The following is a 20,302-nucleotide window of genomic DNA, read 5'->3' as shown; positions in this document are numbered from 1 at the left end:
CTACCACAAAAGCAGGTGTGAGTGTCTTATTTAAAGGTGGGAGATGTGGTAGGGGCCAGCGGATCTAGACGATCCCCTAGTCAAGATAGCTCACGTACCGGACAGAATGGGAGGGGAGGGGGCTCATGACAGGGGTGGGATGAGAAGCGAGAGGGGTCAAGTAAGGGTCAGGTTTGAGAGCGGGAAAAAAAGGGGGAGGAGCGAGAAAGGGTTAATAGGGGGTTAGCAGGAAGTGTAGAGTCAGTTGCCGGGAAGACAGAACATTGTCCCGCCCGCCCTTATTATGGGTGTTGGGTGGGGGCCGGGTTAGGGGAGGGAGGAGTACCAATGTTGCAGCAGCAGGAAAGAAAAGGGGGGACTTGGAGGCATTTATGGAAAAGTGGTGGCAGCGGCCCGGTTATACCGGCCCCTGGTGGAGCTGGGACGGGACCCAGCTGGTTCTGGCAGTATACTCTCTGAAGGTGGGGCCCTTGGGTCAGGGGGAGAGGCGACTAAGGGCACAGTAGGAGAAGTTGGGAATTCGGTTGCCTTCAGGTCCCATCTTCATTCTGGGGGAGTTCTAAGAGCTCAGGTTAAGTAGGTTTTTTGCACTGTTATGAGCATTATTTGCACTTTTATATCTGTTATTTGTAATGGGGTTAATGTTGACTCCAAATATTGATGTTAATATGAAGAGTTATTTATTTATTTTTGGAAGGTTTGTTAATAAAATGTGGTCCGCTGTGGCTGTTTCTACCACAAAAGCAGGAGTGAGTGTCTTATTTAAAGGTGGGAGAGGTGGTAGGGGCCAGCGGATCTAGATGATCCCCTAGGCATAGAAGAGCTGTGTATAGAAGAGCTGTGTGTGTATAGAAGGGCTGAGTGTGTATAGAAGAGCTGTGTGTGTATAGGAGAGCTGTGTGTGTATAGAAGTGCTGAGTGTGTATTGAAGAGCTGTGTGTGTATAGGAGAGCTGTTTGTGTATAGGAGAGCTGTGTGTGTGTGTGTGTGTGTGTGTATAGGAGAGCTGTATGTGTGTGTGTGTGTGTGCGTGTGTGTATAGGAGAACTGTGTGTGAATGTGTTCATGTGTATAGGAGAGCTGTGTGTGAGTGTGTATAGGAGAGCTGTGTGTGTATAGAAGAGCTGTGTGTGTATAGAAGTGCTGAGTGTGTATACAAGAGCTGTGTGTGTGTATAGGAGAGCTGTGTGTGTGTGTGTGTGTATAGGAGAGCTGTGTGTGTGTATGTGTGTGTGTGTGTGTATAGGAGAACTGTGTGTGAATGTGTTCATGTGTATAGGAGAGCTGTGTGCTCGTGTATAGGAGAGCTGTGTGTGTATAGAAGAGCTGTGTGTGTATAGAAGTGCTGAGTGTGTATAGAAGAGCTGTGTGTGTATAGGAGAGCTGTGTGTGTATAGGAAAGCTGTGTGTGTGTATAGGAGAGCTGTGTGTGTGTGTGTGTGTGTGTGTATAGGAGAACTGTGTGTGAATGTGTTCATGTGTATAGGAGAGATGTGTGTGTATAGGAGAGCTGTGTGTGTATAGAAGAGCTGTGTGTGTATAGAAGTGCTGAGTGTGTATAGAAGAGCTGTGTGTGTGTATAGGAGAGCTGTGTGTGTGTGTGTGTGTGTGTGTATAGGAGAGCTGTGTGTGTGTATGTGTGTGTGTGTGTGTGTGTATAGGAGAACTGTGTGTGAATGTGTTCATGTGTATAGGAGAGCTGTGTGCTCGTGTATAGGAGAGCTGTGTGTGTATAGAAGAGCTGTGTGTGTATAGAAGTGCTGAGTGTGTATAGAAGAGCTGTGTGTGTATAGGAGAGCTGTGTGTGTATAGGAAAGCTGTGTGTGTGTGTATAGGAGAGCTGTGTGTGTGTGTGTATAGAACTGTGTGTGAATGTGTTCATGTGTATAGGAGAGCTGTGTGTTCGTGTGTATAGGAGAGCTGTGTGTGAGCGTGTATATGAGAGCTGTGTGTGTGTAGAAGTGCTGAGTGTGTATAGAAGAGCTGTGTGTGTATAGGAGAGCTGTATGTGTATAGGAGAGCTGTGTGTGTGTATAAGAGAGCTGTGTGTGTGTGTGTATAGGAGAACTGTGTGTGAATGTGTTCATGTGTATAGGAGAGCTGTGTGTTCGTGTGTATAGGAGAGCTGTGTGTGAGTGTGTATATGAGAGCTGTGTGTGCTTGCGTGTATAGGAGAGCTGTAATTACAGTTCAAATCGCTTTCCCTCCATGTTAATATTTTTCTAAAAACACACTTTGAATAAGAAAGCACATCAAAACTGCCCATGATATGAACCAACACCAACCCACTTATGAGTCTCAGCAGTTCACCTGGCTGGACACCAGCAGCCTGAAAAGGTAAACTGCAGTGATGAGACTCCACACCTGTGTGTGCTCTCGTAGCAGTGGATTGCTGCTACAGACGGGCTCACTATAGGGTGGATCTGTTACGTGTGACCCTACCCATATATTGTAATGATAAAGGATGATCAATGACAGGTGTTTTTTTTTTACTATTTGATTTATTTAATATAGAGCATATTGTTTATGCAACAATGAAAGGATTTAACTTCACTTTAGTACATTTCAGCAATAAAATGTCATCACATTGGCAAGATGAGGATCTTACTTTCATTTCTTTCGATGTTTTTGACCTTTAATTTTTTGGACCTTGGTGTTTTTGGCCTTTTTTGACACTTTCTTGGCCTTCTTGATATTTTTAGCTTTTTCCACTATGATGTTTTTGGCCTCCTTGATGTTTTTAGTCTTTTTCGCCAAGATAGTTTTTGCCTCCTTGATGTTTTTGGCCTTCATGGCGTTCTTTACCTGCATTTGGATGGCAACATTCTTATCTTTTATTTTACTTTTTAGTTCCTTCATCTTGGCCTTATAGTTCTTAATTGCGTTTTTAGGATTTATTTTCTTTTTAAATTCCTCATATGTACTTTCCTCTCTGCTCTCTTCTTCCATACTTTCCTCTCCATTCTCCTGTTCATCCTCGAGAAAGTACTGTGATGCCGCCATAAACCAATTATTAGAGGGATGGGCATTTTGGTCTTCATAGTCTCCAACCTCTTCAATGTCCCTTTTACGTCTAGCATTTTGATGTTTCTGGAGGACTACTGTAATAAAAAATAAATAAAAGTTAGAATACTAAATTATTTGAAGAGGTACTCCACTGCCCCAGCGGTCGGAACATTTAGTTCCGAACGTTGGGTTCGGGCTGCAGGGGTTGTGACATCACAGCCATGCCCCCTCGTGGCATCATGCCCTGCCCCCCTCAATGCAAGTCTATGGGAAGCCGTCACGCCACCTCCCATAGACTTGCATTGAGGGGGAGGGGCGTGACATGCGGACCCCTGCAGCCCAAACCCAGCATTTGGGAACTAAATGTTGGGGAGCACCCCTTTAAATGGGGCAGTGGAGTACCCCTTTAATAGAAACATGACTATGGTGAGATGACTTAGATGGTACTTAGATGGTACTTAGCTCCTTGTTGCATTATCTCACCCGGTTATAGAATTAATCTTACCAGGTTCTTGCGGCATCATTAAACTGTAGAGTCCGATTTGCGATTCAGACTTGAAAATTCTTTTCCCCTGTAGGAGGTCATTCATGAGTGCATTATATTCAGGATGCACTTTACGACTAGAAGTGAAAAAAAAAAGTTCTGTAAATCACAGTTCCTGGGACGTGAGAGTCTTGGACAATTCTATAACATTACATTCCTGTGATCCTTTGTCTCCCGAATAGATTATTATTATGTACGTGTGAACATGGACTTGGAATGCTTGTTTAAAGGGGTACTCCTGTGCTCCAGCGTTCTGAACATTTTGTCCAGAACTCTAGGAGCGGGAGGCCGTGATCGTGAAGTCACGGCCACGCCCCTCCTGATGTCACACCACGCACCCTCCATTCATGTTTTTGGGAGGGGGCGTGTCGGCAGACACGCCCCCTCTCATAGAAATGAATGGAGGGGGCGTGGTGTGACATCACAAGGGGGCGTGGCCGTGATGTCACCACCACTGCAGCAGGAACCTGGCGTTTGTTTAGAACGGGAGATTGCGGGGGGGCCCAGCAGCGGGACCCCTGTGATCAGATATCTTATCCCCTATCATTTCGATAGGGGATACGATGTCTAGCAGCAGAGTACCCCTTTAAGGATTCATCTTTGAAGGAAGCTTAGGAAGTCCATAGTCAGAAGTTATGAAGTCAGAGGAAGCTTTTACTCCCTACAAGTGATGACCAGTGATGATCCACAAAACACGAGTTGGATGTGGTGGATAGCCAATATGGAGGGACGAGCTCATAAATCCCTTTATACTATCTCAAACTGTGGGAGAGAAAAAATAGAGTGATTTTCCCACAGCAACCAATCACAGCTCAGGTAACTAGCTGAGGTAAAGTGAAAGATGAACTGTGATTGGTTCATGTTGAAAAATCTATTTTTTCTCTCACATAGTTTGATAAATCTGGGCCAGAGAGGTTTTTCAACATGAACCAATCACAGTTCAGCTTTCACTTTACCTCAGCTAGTGACCTGAGCTGTGATTGGTTGCTGTGGGAAAATCACTCTATTTTTGTCTCTCACACAGTTTGATAACTCTGGGCCATAGATCTGTAGATACCAGTGATGACGGCACCACAATGCATACATATGATATGATGTCGGTACTCGAAGTCATGGATGTGGAAAAAAAGCTCTTATCTGATATAAAAGCATGGAAAAAGAGTTGTAACCAATTTCTATACACGTCCCCCAAAATAGATTATTATGAAAACTTACTACACATAAATGAATAGTGCTATACCAAGAACCAGGGCGATGGTGATAAATATTGTTCCTAGCACAACGATCTTTGCTAGTGTTGGCCTCCCTGGAATAACTAGGGAAAAAGAACAATAATGAATTGAGAAAAAAACACTTGACAGAACAAATATGCCATTTTACAATAAGTTTAACCCCTTCCTGACCCATGACATACATATACCTCACGGGTCGGGTGAGCGGACATGATGCTGGCCCACAGGGGAGGTTAGCATCATAACTGAGAGATGCCCGCCTCTATCAGCAGCTGACATCTGCCAGTAATGACAGACCTCAGAGATCACTCTGATGTCCATCCTTTAACTGGATAAATACCGTGATCTATACAGATCCCGACATTTAAACATTAAATGACCCTATTTCCTGGTGTCTAGTGGTCCCATTTACATCACGGTTGGGGGCGATGGGTTGCTAGGAAAGCCCAAGGCCTTAAAGGGGTACTCTGCCCCTAGACATCTTATGCCCTATCCAAAGGACAGGGGATAAGAAGTCAGATCATGGGGTTCCTGCCACTGGGGAACCCCGGGATCTCGGCTGCCGCACCCCGCTGTCATTACTGCACAGAGCAAACTCGTTCTGTGCGTAATGAGGGGCAATACAGGGGCTGGAGCATTGTGATGTCACGGCTCCGCCTCTCGTGATGTCACGGACCGCCCCCACAATACATGCCTATGGAAGGGGGCGTGGCGGCCATCACACCCCCTCCCATAGACTTGCATTAAGGGGGCAGGCCGTGAAGTCAAGAGGGGGCGGGGTTGTGACATCACAATGCTCCAGCTCCTGTTTCGCCCATCATTACGCACAGAGCGAGTTTGCTCCCTCCCATAGACTTGCATTAAGGGGGCAGGCCATGAGGTCAAGAGGGGCAGGGCCGTGACATCACAATGCTCCGGCCCCTTCATCGCCCGTCATTACGCACAGAGCGAGTTTGCTCTGTGCAGTAATGAAAGTGGGGTTCTGCAGCCAAGATCCCAGGGTCCCCAGTGAGATCCTGGGGGTCCCCTTTGGATAGGGGATAAGATGTCTAGGGGCGGAGTACCCCTTTAAAGGGGTATTCCAGGAAAATGTTTTTATATATATATATATATATATATATATATATATATATATATATATATCTCAACTGACTCCAGAAAGTTAAACAGATTTGCAAATGACTTCTATAAAAAAATCTTAATCCTTCCAATAATTATCAGCTGCTGAAGTTGAGTTGTTCTTTTCTGTCTGGCAACAGTACTCTCTGCTGACATCTCTGCTTGTCTCGGGAACTGCACAGAGTAGAAGAGGTTTGCTATGGGGATTTGCTTCTACTCCGGACAGTTCCCGAGACAGGTGTAATCAGAGAGCACTTAGACAGAAAAGAGCAACTCAACTTCAGCAGCTCATAAGTACTGAAAGGATTAAGATTTTTTAATAGAAGTAATTTACAAATCTAATATAGGCAAAGACAGAGAGTTCAATGTCCGGCACAGCTGCTGACCACCAATAGGACCTGGGTCTGGGGATGAATAGGAGTAGTCCCCGAAGCTAAGGTAGTGCTCTGACTTGAAAGACGAGTCAAGTATAAGATGCAAAGAGAAGGTGAAAAAAGTCGGCAAACTCACCAAGGCTTCTTTTTCAGGGTTGATTCTTTATTAAATACTCACATATAAAACATCGTGCAGAGGGGGAGAGAGGATCACAGTGTGGGGTATTCACTGTCAGGCGACAGAATCTGTTTCACTCGGAATTCGAGCTTCTTCTGGCCAGAAGATGCTCGAATTCCAAGTGAAACAGATTCTGTCGCCTGACAGTGAATACCCCACACTGTGATCCTCTCTCCCCCTCTGCACGATGTTTTATATGTGAGTATTTAATAAAGAATCAACCCTGAAAAAGAAGCCTTGGTGAGTTTGCCGACTTTTTTCACCTTCTCTTTGCATCTTATAATTTACAAATCTGTTTAACTTTCTGGAGCCAGCCCTTAGCAATCAAGCACAGATTTCATGGATCAATGTAATGCAATAGCATTACATCAATCTATGTAAGCCATCTAATGATGGCTTATGATATTGGCCAAAAATGTGTAAAACAAATTAAATAAAATAAAAAACACCCCCCTTTTCCCATTTTCTAATGAAAGCACTGTAAATAAAATACACATATTTTGTATCGTTGCATGCGTAATTGTCCAAACTGTTAAATTATTATGTATCTGATCCTGCACTGTAATCGCAAAACAAAACAGTGTAAATGCCTAAAAAATCCAGTCCCCAAATTTGGGTATTTTTTGTTACATCACATCCCAAAAAAATAGTAAAAAGTGATCAAAAAGCCAGAACTACATAAAAGTGGTACTGCTGAAAACTACAGCTCATGGCACAAAATAAACTCTAACACAGTTCCGTAAGTTGAAAAATAAAAAAGTTATAGGAGTGAGAAGATGGTAAAATTATTCAAGTTTTGTATCATTGGAATCATACTGAGCCATAGAATAAAGTTTCCATTTTTTTTTCAATGTTGCCCTAAATATAATTTTTTCTGGCTTTGTAATACATTGTATGATGAAATTGCACCAATGGAAAGTACAACTTGTCTCCCAAAAAATAAGCCCTAATACAACTTTGTGAGTGAAAATATTAAAAAAATTATTGGTCTTAGAAGGTGAAGAGGTAAAAAATGTGAGCCAGAAATCAAAATTTGCTGGGTCAATAGGGGGTTAAACAATGGAAAATTAAAAAATGCATCTACCTGAATTCCAGAACTTATCCCAAAATTCATCCCATTTTTTGCGCAACCAGCTGGAAGGTTCGGATTCTGATAAAAAATAAAAATAAGAATAAAATCAGCAGCTCAGACAATTAACAACCAATATTTACAGCACCAGACTAGATATCACTGAGGTCTCTGCCATGAGAGGGAAAGTAATTGTACAATGTACCTAAAAAAATATACCAATAAAAACTACATGGATGACATTTCTCATTGTCTTTAACCCCTTAAGGTTCAAGCCAATTTTCGCTTTTGCATTTTCGTTTTTTCCTTCTCGCCTTCTAAAAATCATAACACTTTCAATTTTACACCTACAGTCCCATATAAGGGCTTATTTTTTGCGTCACTGTGTAATGACATCAATCATTTAATAACAAAATCTACAGCAAAACAAAAAAATATATATTTGTGGGGTGAAACTGAAAAAAAAATTCATTTTGTAACTTTTGGGGGCTTCCGTTTCTGCGCAGTGCAATTTTAGTACAAGAAATGAGTATGTTTAAAATTGTCTTAAAATCTTCTGACCCCTATAACTTTTTTATTTTTCCCTATATGGGGCTATATAAGGGCTAATTTTTTGTGCCGTGATTTGTAGTTTTTATCGGTACCATTTTTATTTTATGGGACTTTTTGATTGCTTTTTATTTATTTTAAATATGGTATATGGTATATTAAGTGACCAAAAATTCACAATTTTGTACTTTGATATTTTTTATGTATACGCCATCGATCCTGTGGTTTAACTAACCTTATACTATAATATTTCAGACATTTAAGTGTGCGGCGGTACCACATATGATTATTTTTTATTACATTATTTTATTTTTAAAATAAATTAACATTTTTATTAGGAAGGGGTTCATTTACTTTTATTACATTTTTCACTGAATTTTTTTTTTTTTAGTCCCCATAGGAGGCTATACCATGTAATTTTCTCATTGCATATACTGATCAGTGCTATGCCATAGCATAGCATTGATCAGTGTTATTGGTGCTCTACTGCTCAAGCCTGCATGGCTGGCTGGGAGCAGTAGAGGACCAATCGGACGGCGAGGAGGCAGGTAAGGGCACCCCCGCCGTCCACTCACAGATGTCCTGATCAGCATCCTTGAGCTACCGACACAGTTAACCCTGCATATTAGACACCTCGATCAACTTTGATTGTGTCATCTAAAGGGTTAACACTGGGGTTCAGTCCGATCAGCGGTGCCCGACATTAACCGGGGGTCCTGGCTACTCATAGCAACCAGGACACACTGGGTTTAAAGCATTCTTCGCTTGTGAGAGCAGTTTAAACCCCAGTAATAGGACCAGGGTGTATAGGTACGCTCTCAGTCGTTAAGTCCCAGGAGGACGCACAGGGCATACCTGTACACCCTGTGTCCTGGATGGGTTAAAGAGTTTTGCTTTATATGTGCACCAAAGCACTTTTTTTTTTTTTTTTGCAACTTCAGGCTCTAAGCAAAAAAAACTACAACAATTTCAGATATTACTTTGCAGTGGTAACTGATTTATCAAGTGTGAACATGGCCCCAAAAAATCCAAGACTCCTCCAAGAAACTGCAGTTCTACATCAGCCTAAACCTGCTTAGCATGTTTAACCTCTTCAGGACCCATGTCGTACCGGTACGTCATGGGATCCTGGTACTTAAGGAACCATGACATACATGTACGGCCGTGGAAATTTCGGTCCCTGCTTGCTGATATCGATCAGCAGGCACCCCGCGCAAATGCCCAGGGGGGTCATCAGACCCCCCCCCCCCCATGTTAGCAATCGCAGCAAACCGCAAGTGAATTCACATTTGTGATTTGCGCGATTTCCGGTTCATTACAGGTCTATGGTGATCTGGTGACCCGGAATATAAGGGGATCGAGGTTGTCCAAGACACCGACGATTCCCCTGAAGGGATAGGAGTGAGGTGGCAAGGGTGCCACCCCTCCTATCCCTGCTATTGGTCGTATAGACTCGACGACCAATAGCAGATCAGGGGCGGGGGTGTTTACTTTCGGGTTTCCCCGTTCTGCCCACCCACAACAGGCGGGGCAGGACGGGGAAACCGTCAGGGACCGGTGCCGAAGGTCACTTACCGCTCTGTGGAGGCTGCGTGCGACGGTGATCGGCGGGTGGCATTGTCGTGCGGCTCGCTCCCTGGATCCTACGGAAGCCGGTGAATTGCCTAGCAACATCTAGTGGGCTACAGTTTGAGACCACTATACAGTGGTCTCTAAAGTGTAGCCATCCAGATGTTGCAAAACTACAACTACCAGCATGTCCAGACAGCTGTTTGGGCATGCTGGGAGTTGTAGTTTTGCAACATGTGGAGGTCTACAAGTAGAGACCACTGCACAGTGATCTCCAAACTGTAGCCCTCTAGATCTTGCAAAACTACAACTCCTAGCATGCCCACACAGCAGTTTGCTGTCTCTGGAGGGCCATCTGGAGGGCCACAGTTTGGAGATCACTGTGCACTGGTCTCTAAATTGTAGCCCTCCAGATGTTGCAAAACTGCAAAACACAGCATGCCCAAACAGCAAACAGCTGTCTCGGCATGCTGGGAGTTGTAGTTGCGTACCTCCAGCTGTTGCATAATTACATCTCCCAGCATGCCCTTTGGCGATCAGTACATGCTGGGAGTTGTAGTTTTGCAACAGCTGGAGACACACTGGTTGGAAAATACTGAGTTAGGTAACAGAACCTAACTGAAGGTTTTCCAACCAGAGTGCCTCCAGCTGTTGCAAAAGTACAACTCCCAGCATGCACAGTCTGTCAGCACATGCTGGAAATTGTAATTTTTAAACAGCTGGAGGTTTGCCCCCCCCCCCCCCCCCCATGTGAATGTACAAGGTACATTCCCACGGGCAGGTTTACAGTAAGTTTCCTGCTTGAAATTTGATCTGCAGCCCACCGTAAGCCGCCAGTGCGAATGTACCCTAAAATCACTACACTACACTAACACATAGTAAAGGGTAAAACACTACATAAACACCCCCTTACACTGTCCCCCAATAAAAATGAAAAATGTATTGTAAGACAGTGTTTCCAAAACGGAGCCTCCAGCTGTTGCAAAATAACAACTCCCAGCATTTCCGGACAGCCACTGACTGTCCAGGCATGCTGGGAGTTTAGCAACAGCTGGAGGCACTCTGTTTGGGAATCACTGGTGTAGAATACCCCTATGTCCACCCCTATGCAATCCCTAATTTAGTCCTCAAATGTGCATGGAGCTCTCTCACTTCAGAGCCCTGTCGTATTTCAAGGAAACAGTTTAGGGCCACATATGGGGTATCTCTGTACTCTGGAGAAATTACACTACAATTTTGTGGGGCTTTTTCTCCTTTTACCCCTTATGGAAAGGAAAAGTTGGGGCTACACCAGCTTGTTAGTGTAAAAAAATAAAAAAAATTCCACTAACATACTGATATTGCCCCATACTTTTTATTTTCACAAGCGTTAAAAGGAAAAAAAGACCCCCAAAATTTGTAACACAATTTCTCGAGTACGTAAATACTCCATATGTGGGCGTAAAATGCTCTGCGGGCACACAACAAGGCTCAAGGGTGAGAGTTTGTGGCCTAAATCGGTGATTTGGGTGGCTGATTTTACAGCGGTTCTAACATAAACACAAAAAAGAAATACCCACATGTGACCCCATTTTGGAAACTACACCCCTCAAGGAACGTAACAAGGGGTAAAGTGAGCCTTAACACCCCAAAGGTGTTTAATAAAAATTCTTCAAAGTTGGATGGAAAAATGAAAAAAAAAAAAATTCACTAAATTTCACTTCTGGGAAAATAGGAAAAAAAAATAGGAAAAAAAGCCCCCCAAAATTTGTAACCCCATTTCTTCTGAGCAAGAACATACCCTATGTGTGGATGTAAAGTGCTCTGCGAGCAAACTACAATGCTCAGAAGAGAAGGAGCGCCGTAGGGCTTTTGAAGAGAAAATTTGTCCGGAATTGAAGGCCACGTGTTTTTACAAAGCCCCCCACAGTGCCAGAACGATGGACCTCCCCACATGTGACCCCATTTGGGAAACTACACCCCTCATGTAATGTAATAAGGGGTACAGTGAGCATTTATACCTCACAGGTGTCTGACAGATTTTTGGAACAGTGGTCTGTGAAAATGAAAAATGTAATTTTTCATTTGCACAGCCCACTGTTCCAACGATCTGTCAAACGCCAGTGGGGTTAAATACTCACTGCACCCCTTACTAAATTTTGTGAGGGGTGTAGTTTCCAAAATAGGGTCACATGTGGGGGGGTCCACTGTTTTGGAAGCACGGTATCACTGTTTGTAAACGCACATGGCCCCTGACTTCCATTCCAAACAATTTTTTTTCCAAAAGCTCAATGGCGCTCCTTCTCTTCTGAGCATTGTAGTGCGCCAGCAGAGCACTTGACGTCCAGACATGGGGTATTTTCACTGTTACGTTCCTTGAGGGGTGTAGTTTCCAAAATAGTATGCCATGTTTTTTTTGTTTTTTTTGCTGTTCTGGCAGCATAGGGGCTTCCTAAATGCGACATGCCCCCCAAAAACCATTTCGGCAAAATTTGCTTTCCAAAAGCCAAATGTGACTCCTTCTCTTCTGAGCATTGTAGTGCGCCAGCAGAAACATAGAATGTGTCGGCAGATAAGAACCATTTGGCCCATCTAGTCTGCCCAATAATCTGAATCCTATCAATAGTCCCTGGCCCTATCTTATATGAAGGATAGCCTTATGCTTATTCCATGCATGTTTAAACTCCTTCACTGTATTTGCAGCAACCACTTCTGCAGAGCACTTGACGTCCACACATGGGGTATTTCCATACTCAAAAGAGATGGGGTTACACATTTTGGGGGTCATTTTCTCCTATTACCCCTTGTAAAAATTTAAAATTTGGGGGAAAACTAGCTTTTTAGTGAAAAAAATAATAATTTACACATCCAAATTTAAAGAAAAGTCGTCAAACACCTGTGGGGTGTTTAGGCTCATTGGACCCCTTGTTTCATGCCTTGAGGGGTGTAGTGTCCAAAATAGTATGCCATGTGTTTTTTTTCTGCTGTTCTGGCACCATAGGGGCTTCTTAAATGTGACATGCCCCCAAAAACCATTTAAAAAAAACTCACTCTCTAAAATCCCATTGTCTCTCTTTCCCTTCTGAGCCCTCTACTGCGCCCACAGAACACTTGACATACACATATGAGGTATTTCCTTACTCGAGAGAAATTGGGTTACACATTTTAGGAAGATTTCTCTCCTTTTACCCCTGGATGATGTTGAAGGCCGCAGTGGTCTTCAACCTGCGGACCTCCAGAGGTTTCAAAATTACAACTCCCAGCAAGCCCAAACAGCCGATGGCTGCCCGGGCTTGCTGGGAGTTGTAGTTTTGAAACATCTGGAGGTCCGCAGGTTGAAGACCACTGTATCAGGGGCTGATGACATGTGGTGAGGATGACAAGGGGATGATGAAGGGGGGGAGGGTGTGGGATGATGACAAGGGGATGATGAAGGGGGAGTGTGGGATGATGACAACGGGATGATTAAGGGGGGGGGTGGGATGATGACAGGGGATGATGAAGGGGGCTGTGGGATGATGACAATGGGATGACGAAGGGGGGTGGGGATGATGACAAGGGGATGATGAAGGGGGGTGTGGGATGATGACATGGGAATTATGAAGGGGGGGTGTGGGATGATGACAAGGGGATGATGAAGGGGGGGTGTGGGATGATGACAAGGGGATGAAGAAGGGATGTGTGGGATGATGACAAGGGGATGATGAAGGGGGGGTGTGGGATGATGACAAGGGGATGATGAAGGGGGGTGTGGGATGATGACAAGGGGATGATGAAGGGGGGTGTGGGATGATGACAAGGGGATGATGAAGGGGGGGGTGGGATGATAACAAGGGGATGATGAAGGGGGGGTGTGCGATGATGACAAGGGGACGATGAAGGGGGGTGTGGGATGATGACAAGGGGATGATGAAGGGGGTGTGGGATGATGACAAGGTGATGATGAAGGGGGGGTGGGATGATGACAAGGGGATGATGAAGGGGGTGTGGGATGATGACAAGGGGATGATGACAGGCAGTGACGATGAAGGGGGATGATGACAGGCGGTGATGATGAAGGGGGGATGATGACAGAGTGATGATGATGAGGGTGTTTATGACGGGGGTCTGGATGATGACAGGGGGGATGATGTATTTCCCACCCTAGGCTTATATTCGAGTCAATAACTTTTCCCGGGATTTTGGGGTGAAATTAGGGGCCTCGGCTTATATTCGGGTCAGCTTATACTCGAGTATATACGGTATATAATTTATTTGGGATGTCTATTTTCTTTATAAGCAGAGAGCTTCAAAGTTTAAAAAAAAATGCAAAATTTTTAATTTTTCATCAAATTTTGAAATTTTTCACCAAGAAATAATGCAAGTTTCGACAAAATTTTCCACTAACATAAAGTAGAATATGTCACGAAAAAACAATCTCGGAATCGGAATGAAAGGTAAAAGCATCCCAGAGTTATAAATGCTTAAAGTGACAGTGGTCAGATGTTCAAAAAATGGCCGGGTCCTACAGTGAAAATTGGCTGGGTCCTTAAGGGGTTAACATGCTGTCGTCTCAGGACTAGCCGGCTCGTTCTGGCGCTATAGATGACATCAGATGTCATAGGGGAATGTGACATCATGGCACCCGATCAGCCCGCCCCATCCTAGTACTGCAGAGAGGGTGCTATAGATGCTGCGATCAATGTGACCGCAGCATCTATAGAGTGACAGAGGGAGGAGGCTCTCTCTGCTGTTCACGGCGCCACCGGTGGTAGGGGGATCGCCAATGATAGCCATGGCAACCAGAGGTCTGACAGTAGCCTCCGTTGTTATGACTACAGAAGCCTGAGGCAAAGTCTGATTAGTTGTACTATGATAGAAATAGGCATAATACAGTGCAGTACAGATGTTTAGTGCACCGTATTATCTGTGTATAAAAAAAGAAGTGAAAAAATAAATTAAAATAAATTAAATAAATGTGAAAAAATAAAAATGTGAAAAAATGTAATAAATGTATAATATATATTACAGTATTTAATATGTATGTGCCACACTTTTTTTTTTTGCACAACTGTAACTCTTTGACTAGAAAAGTCGCAGAGGACTTCATACAAAGTGGTGTTCTGAAGTGATTTATTGTTTTTCGCATTTATCACCCCCCCCCCCCTGCGATAGTATGATAAATATGTCACATGTAAACCAAACCAAAGCAAAATACACAAAATATACTTTCCAAAAACACACAATGATAAATGTCCCCCTAGGTCTTTCTGCAAATAAACCTCCCCTTAATAAAACTAATATATATATATATATATATATATATATATATATACATATGTCATGCAAGAAACAGGCCAACGGCTGTCCGAGCATGCTGGGAGTTGTAGTTTTGCAACAGCTGGAGGCACCCTGGTTAGGAAACACTGCCTTATATGTTCATAAATAAATAAAGTTATAGGGGGAAATGTATCAAAACTTGTCTAGAGGAAGAGTTGCTGAGTTGTCCATAGCAACCAATCAGATCGCTTCTTTCATTTTTTCAGAGGCCTTTTCAGAAATGAAAGAAGCAATCTGATTGGTTGCTATGGGCAACTCAGCAACTCTTCCTCTAGACAAGTTTTGATAAATCTCCCCTCATAGGGGGAGATTTATCAAAACCTGTGCAGAGGAAAATTTGCCCAGTTGCCCATAGCAACCAATCAGATCACTTCTTTCATTTTGCAGAGGCCTGGTGAAAAATGAAAGAAGCGATCTGATTGGTTGCTATGGGCAACTGGGCAGATTTTCCTCTGCACAGGTTTTGATAAATCTCCCCAATAGTTTTTACAATCTGATGATAAAAGAAATAATGAAAATAGTTTGGGCAATAAGGCATAAATTGGTTTGGTCACTAAAATGTTCTGGTGATCCAGGGCTGTTTTTTTTTTTTCCGTCTTTCCAACAGGTTTTGTGCAGTATAACAACATGGCTCCATTCACATGAATGGTACTGAATTGCAATATTACACACAACCTTAGGACAGGGGGTGGCACTGTTTTCAAAAGAAATCATCTCTGTTTTTCTAATCCTGGATAACACCTCAACCTCTGGGGAAAATTGTGGTTAATGTCAGCTCCTCTGGTCAATGAAATCTCCCTTACCGTTTCCTCGATGCTGTTGCCCACAATGTCCTTGGACAAGGACATAAAAAACAATAAAAGTCATCACTAGGATCCTCATTTTGAAGTCGCTTTCTCAAATCCACTTGAGAAATGTTTGTCATCTCCTGCTCCGTCAGCCTTTTTGACTACAGCAGAGTATTGTGACATCATCAGGCTCAGACGATGTCATGACTGAGGCTAAGTTTCCACTTGTTTTTCTTTTACCTTCCAGGCCGATAGCAGATAACGGGCTGATATTCCGGTATAAGTTATTGGCTATTCCCCCCCCCCCCCCCTGGCGGGGCAGATGCCATTGCAGATGAATGATTTAAAGCGGGCGCTTTAAATCAATGAACTGCAGCGGCTTTTGCGGGGCCAGAGACTGCCGCCACCACCCGCTTCTCTCCCCCTGCATGTCCTGGGGTCCTCCTGAGTCCAATCACCACTGCTGCCCCATCGCCTCCCCCATCTCCGGTGTTATAATTACCTGTTCCGGGGGTCCGCGCTACTTCTGGCTCCTGCGGCGTCCTGAGCTGTCACTGTGCGCACTGACGGTGATGTCGCACAGCAACAGCGCTGCTTGCCCAGAAGTAGCGAGGACCCCGGGAACAGGTAATTATAACAGCGGGGATATGTGCAGATTAGTCAAGACCAATGGTCTCAAACTGTGGCCCTCCAGATGTTGCAAAACTTCAACTCCCAGCATGCCCGGACAGGAAAGCGAGAGTGGTCGCTTACCAGACCCTATTACACTAAGGCTGCATTCACACGGCAGAAATTCTGCACAGAATTTTGCATGATTTTTCCTCACTGAATTCCACCTAAATACATTGCCCGTTCCCTTTAATTGGATTCTGCAAGGTCATTTATACAACAGCCCCTAGTCGCCTCCTCCTTCTCTCATTTTATAGTGTTTATATGTATATATTTAGTAATGTATATATTTAATGTAATGTTTATTAGTATACTTACCTTGGCAGCGTCGCAGGACCTTCCTCTATGGTATGTTGGAGGACCTTTGGAGGTCCTTGGGTCACATGATTACCCATAACCCTTTGTAAAGAGAATTGAAAGAAGTATTGGACCAATCAGCCTAAGTTCAGCCCCTGCCATATAAGGGAGCTGTAGCCAATGATCGCTCTCTTAGGTTGTTGCTCTCGTGGGTGCCGGACTATCAGGACGGATCTGCACAACTTACAAAGAAAAGCTAGGCCAGAAACCTGCCGTCCTCAGCGTGAACTCAAAACATGAGTCTTAAACTAAATCCCCGCTAAAGCTAGCATGACCGCTGGACCTCAACTAAATCCCCTAAATCCAGAGGAACAGCACATATCAGTCTACGGACTCTAAAACTCTTAAGGTTCCAACCACTCTCAATTTCTAAGAGACTTTGCTTGTACAGAGACTGTTCCAATTATAAAGCTTGCATAAAATCTTCAGTAAAAGTTCAGACTGTTTTCAGCAAAACTCTCCGGTTGTGGACATTCCATTATTTCATACCTCCCTATCGCTCTTGGGAAGGGTGGGGGTAGGACAATTATTATGGAGGAGCCCTCACCCTGGCGTCACAAATAGAAAGGGTTAAACAGACCCTACAGCTACACTCCCTATACCCTACATCCCCAGGCTATCCCACTGCGACCAAGACTGGTCCAAACTGGGTCCAGATATGCTACTGCAGTGTCCAGGAGCGGGGTCACCTTTTGCTACCATGGACACTGTTTGGGTGGCTGTTGCCTCAAAGGTCCCCAGCTCTAAATCAGGTACATTGGGGAGATTTATCAAAAGCTGTGCAGAGGTAATGTTGACCAGTTGCCCATAGCAACCAATCAAATTGCGTCTTTAATTTTTTGAGGCCCTTTTAAAAATGAAAGCAGCAATCTGATTGGTTGCTATGGGCAACAGACAACTTTTCCTTGATAAATCTCCCCCTATTGTCTTTAAATGTGTTTTTATGCAGGTGTATTTTTCATGCCTTTATTTGCTTCCTGTGTGTACTGAGCCTAAATGTAGTGCAAGGGGTTAACTGTCTGCACCCATAATCCTTATCTGCAATCTGTAAAGCTGATAACATGTCACATGTCTACTCTTAAGCCAATGAAGGGTGAAGGGCTGTCCTGTCTCCACCCCAATCATTAGTCTTATCTGGAACATTCTCCCCTTCCCACAACTGCCAGAAATAAGGGAGGTCTCTGCCCAATATGAAGTCTACCTCCAGCTCTGCACACACTTCCAGCACATAAGTAACAGTCCCACAACATGTTTTCCAGTCAATGAGAACCATCTTATCAGACTCTGGATGGGTCATCACAAATGGTATAATGTTTGGAAGAACCCTTGAGGCCTCCATTAACAGTCCATCTCCACCAAAAGTAGATTCCACCCATCACTTTACACTTCTCTGGCCTCCTGAGCTGAGGACAATCCAGTGCGCAGACATCCATTCCCTTGGACCTCCAACATGGCTCACTCCACTGTACAGTAGCATCAGCAATTTGCTGTCGAGATTGGTTGCTCCTAGTTCTTTACACTTGGGCACCCGGCAAAAGGACTTGCGGCAACACAACAGTTCAGTCTTCAATATGCCAAGCCTGGCTCTGGCTGGAACAGCACCCTCATGCTTTCCATCTGGACACTCAGACAGGAGAGCCCCCTAACCTTTGGTATAGTAACCACCTGGTTAGGGTTGCAATGCATTGCATGTACCTGGAAGCAAACCTTGTGTCTTCAAATAGTAAAAAATAGAAATAGTTTTTTGTAAATATTGAAAGCTGAAACAATTATCAACAATTATCCCTTGTTGGGAGTTGCAACATGATAAGGGTCCCAAAATTTTGGAGTCTGGTAAGTAAAGAAGCCGCATTGGCTTTTTCCAAGCGTTCCAAAATTCCAAAAATTCTCCCGCTTAGAAGTTGCAACAGGATTGGTGTCCTAAAATGGTGAAGAAGAAATAGCTTAAGTACAAAACAAAAAAAAAGTGTCTTTTTTGGGTATCATGGGTTGTGTATGTGTAGGCATGGCTGGTAGTAGCAGCAGCAAGGGTGGTGGACTGGTGGGAGTAGTAGCCAGCAGACAGGCGGTGGTGGACTAGTGATACTTGTAGCCTGGCCTTGTGATGCCACTCCATGTGCTTACGTAGGGCTAAAATTCCTAAACTTTGACCCTGGCTATGCCTTACATTTTTTTCGCAGAGACTGCGCTTTGCCTGGTCTTCTGCAACTGGTAAGATATGAAAAGTGTACACATGGCAGAATATCGTAAAAACCTATGCATACCACTAGACAAGTGTTTCCCAACAAAAAAAAAATTTCCGCGAGGCACCGCTACCGAGGTTGACGAAAAAAAAAAGGGGAAAAACGGTAAAAAACGCAATACACTATATCTATTTATCAGTGAATATGTAGTTTAAAGTGCTGCTTTATACAACAACTCACCAATGATGTCTTCTCTAATTTGAATCATTGCCTTCCCTTCTCCATCTGGTCCGGGCCATCGTCATGATTTCTTCCACACACAATTCTTCACCGTTAAACCTGCAAAACAAACCTATTAGGCTCTGCATGGGTTACAGAGGGGTGTAGAGGGGTGTACAGAGGGGTGTAGAGGCGTGTACATGAATGAAAGAGGGGTGTAGAGGAGTGTATATGGGTGACAGGGGTGTAGAGGAGTGTACAGAGGGGTGTAGGAGTGTACAGAGAGGTGTAGAGGAGTGTACATGGGTGACAGAGGGGTGTAGAGGAGTGTACAGAGGGGTGTAGAGGAGTGGACATGGGTGACAAAGGGGTGTAGAGGAGTGTACAGAGGGGTGTAGAGGAGTGTACATGGGTGTCAGAGGGGTATAGAGGAGTGTGCATGGGTGACAGAGGGGTATAGAGGAAAGTACATGGGTGACAGAGGGGTATAGAGGAGTGTACATGGGTGACAAAGGGGTGTAGAGGGTATACAGAGGGGTGCAGAGGAGTGCACATGGGTGACACAGCGGTGTAGAGGAGTGTACATGGGTGACAGGGGTGTAGAGGAGTGTACATGGGTGACAGAGGGGTGTAGAGGAGTGTACATGGGTGACAGAGGGGTATAGAGGAGTGTACATGGGTAACAGAGGGGTGTAGAGGAGTGTACAGAGGGGTGTAGGAGTGTACAGAGAGGTGTAGAGGAGTGTACATGGGTGACAGAGGGGTGTAGAGGAGTGTACAGAGGAGTGTAGTGGAGTGGACATGGGTGACAAAGGGGTATAGAGGAGTATGCAAAGGGGTGTAGAGGAGTGTACATGGGTGACAGAGGGGTATAGAGGAGTGTACATGGGTGACAAAGGGGTGTAGAGGAGTGTACAGAGGGGTGTAGAGGAGTGCACATGGGTGACAAAGCGGTGTAGAGGAGTGTACATGGGTGACAGGAGTGTAGAGGAGTGTACATGGGTGACAGAGGGGTGTAGAGGAGTGTCCAGAGGGGTGTAGAGGAGTGTACATGGGTGACAGAGGGGTATAGAAGAGTGTACATGGGTAACAGAGGGGTGTAGGGAGTGTAGAAGGGTGACAGATGGGTGTAGAAGAGTGAACATGGG

The 20,302-nt window shown here is 44.3% G+C and overlaps 1 protein-coding gene across 6 annotated transcripts; it reads right to left on the bottom strand.

Annotated features, from left to right (window-relative positions):
* Positions 1 to 2,493: 2,493 nt before the first annotated feature.
* On the bottom strand, positions 2,494 to 19,218 carry LOC130293610 (uncharacterized). 6 transcript variants are annotated; one of them, XM_056542487.1, is made up of 5 exons: positions 19,176 to 19,218; positions 7,538 to 7,603; positions 4,766 to 4,865; positions 3,512 to 3,627; positions 2,494 to 3,101 (listed from the first exon to the last, which is right to left on the bottom strand). In XM_056542487.1, exons 1-5 carry the CDS (start codon positions 19,201 to 19,203, stop codon positions 2,611 to 2,613), a joined length of 801 nt encoding a protein of 266 aa, XP_056398462.1. In that variant the 5' UTR covers positions 19,204 to 19,218; the 3' UTR covers positions 2,494 to 2,610. The 6 variants fall into 6 exon arrangements, with proteins under 6 accessions (XP_056398462.1, XP_056398460.1, XP_056398461.1 ...); XM_056542485.1 differs by lacking the exon at positions 19,176 to 19,218 and adding an exon at positions 15,742 to 15,936; XM_056542486.1 differs by lacking the exon at positions 19,176 to 19,218 and adding an exon at positions 9,647 to 9,717.
* Between the last annotated feature and the right edge of the window lie 1,084 nt (positions 19,219 to 20,302).

This window comes from Hyla sarda, chromosome 10 (assembly GCF_029499605.1).
Source record: "Hyla sarda isolate aHylSar1 chromosome 10, aHylSar1.hap1, whole genome shotgun sequence".
Classification (NCBI taxonomy): Eukaryota; Metazoa; Chordata; class Amphibia; order Anura; family Hylidae; genus Hyla; species Hyla sarda.
This window is presented reverse-complemented; position numbering and strand designations above follow the sequence as displayed.

Excerpts from the sequence above, each read along its gene's own strand:
- LOC130293610 (XM_056542485.1), bottom strand. The coding sequence starts at position 15,820 with ATGAGGATCCTAGTGATGACTTTTATTGTTTTTTATGTCCTTGTCCAA. Across the intron at positions 7,604-15,741 it reads GCAACAGCATCGAGGAAACG|AATCCGAACCTTCCAGCTGG; the intron begins GTAAGGGAGATT and ends ATTTTTTATCAG. Across the intron at positions 3,102-3,511 it reads AATGATGCCGCAAGAACCTG|TAGTCCTCCAGAAACATCAA; the intron begins GTAAGATTAATT and ends TTTTTATTACAG.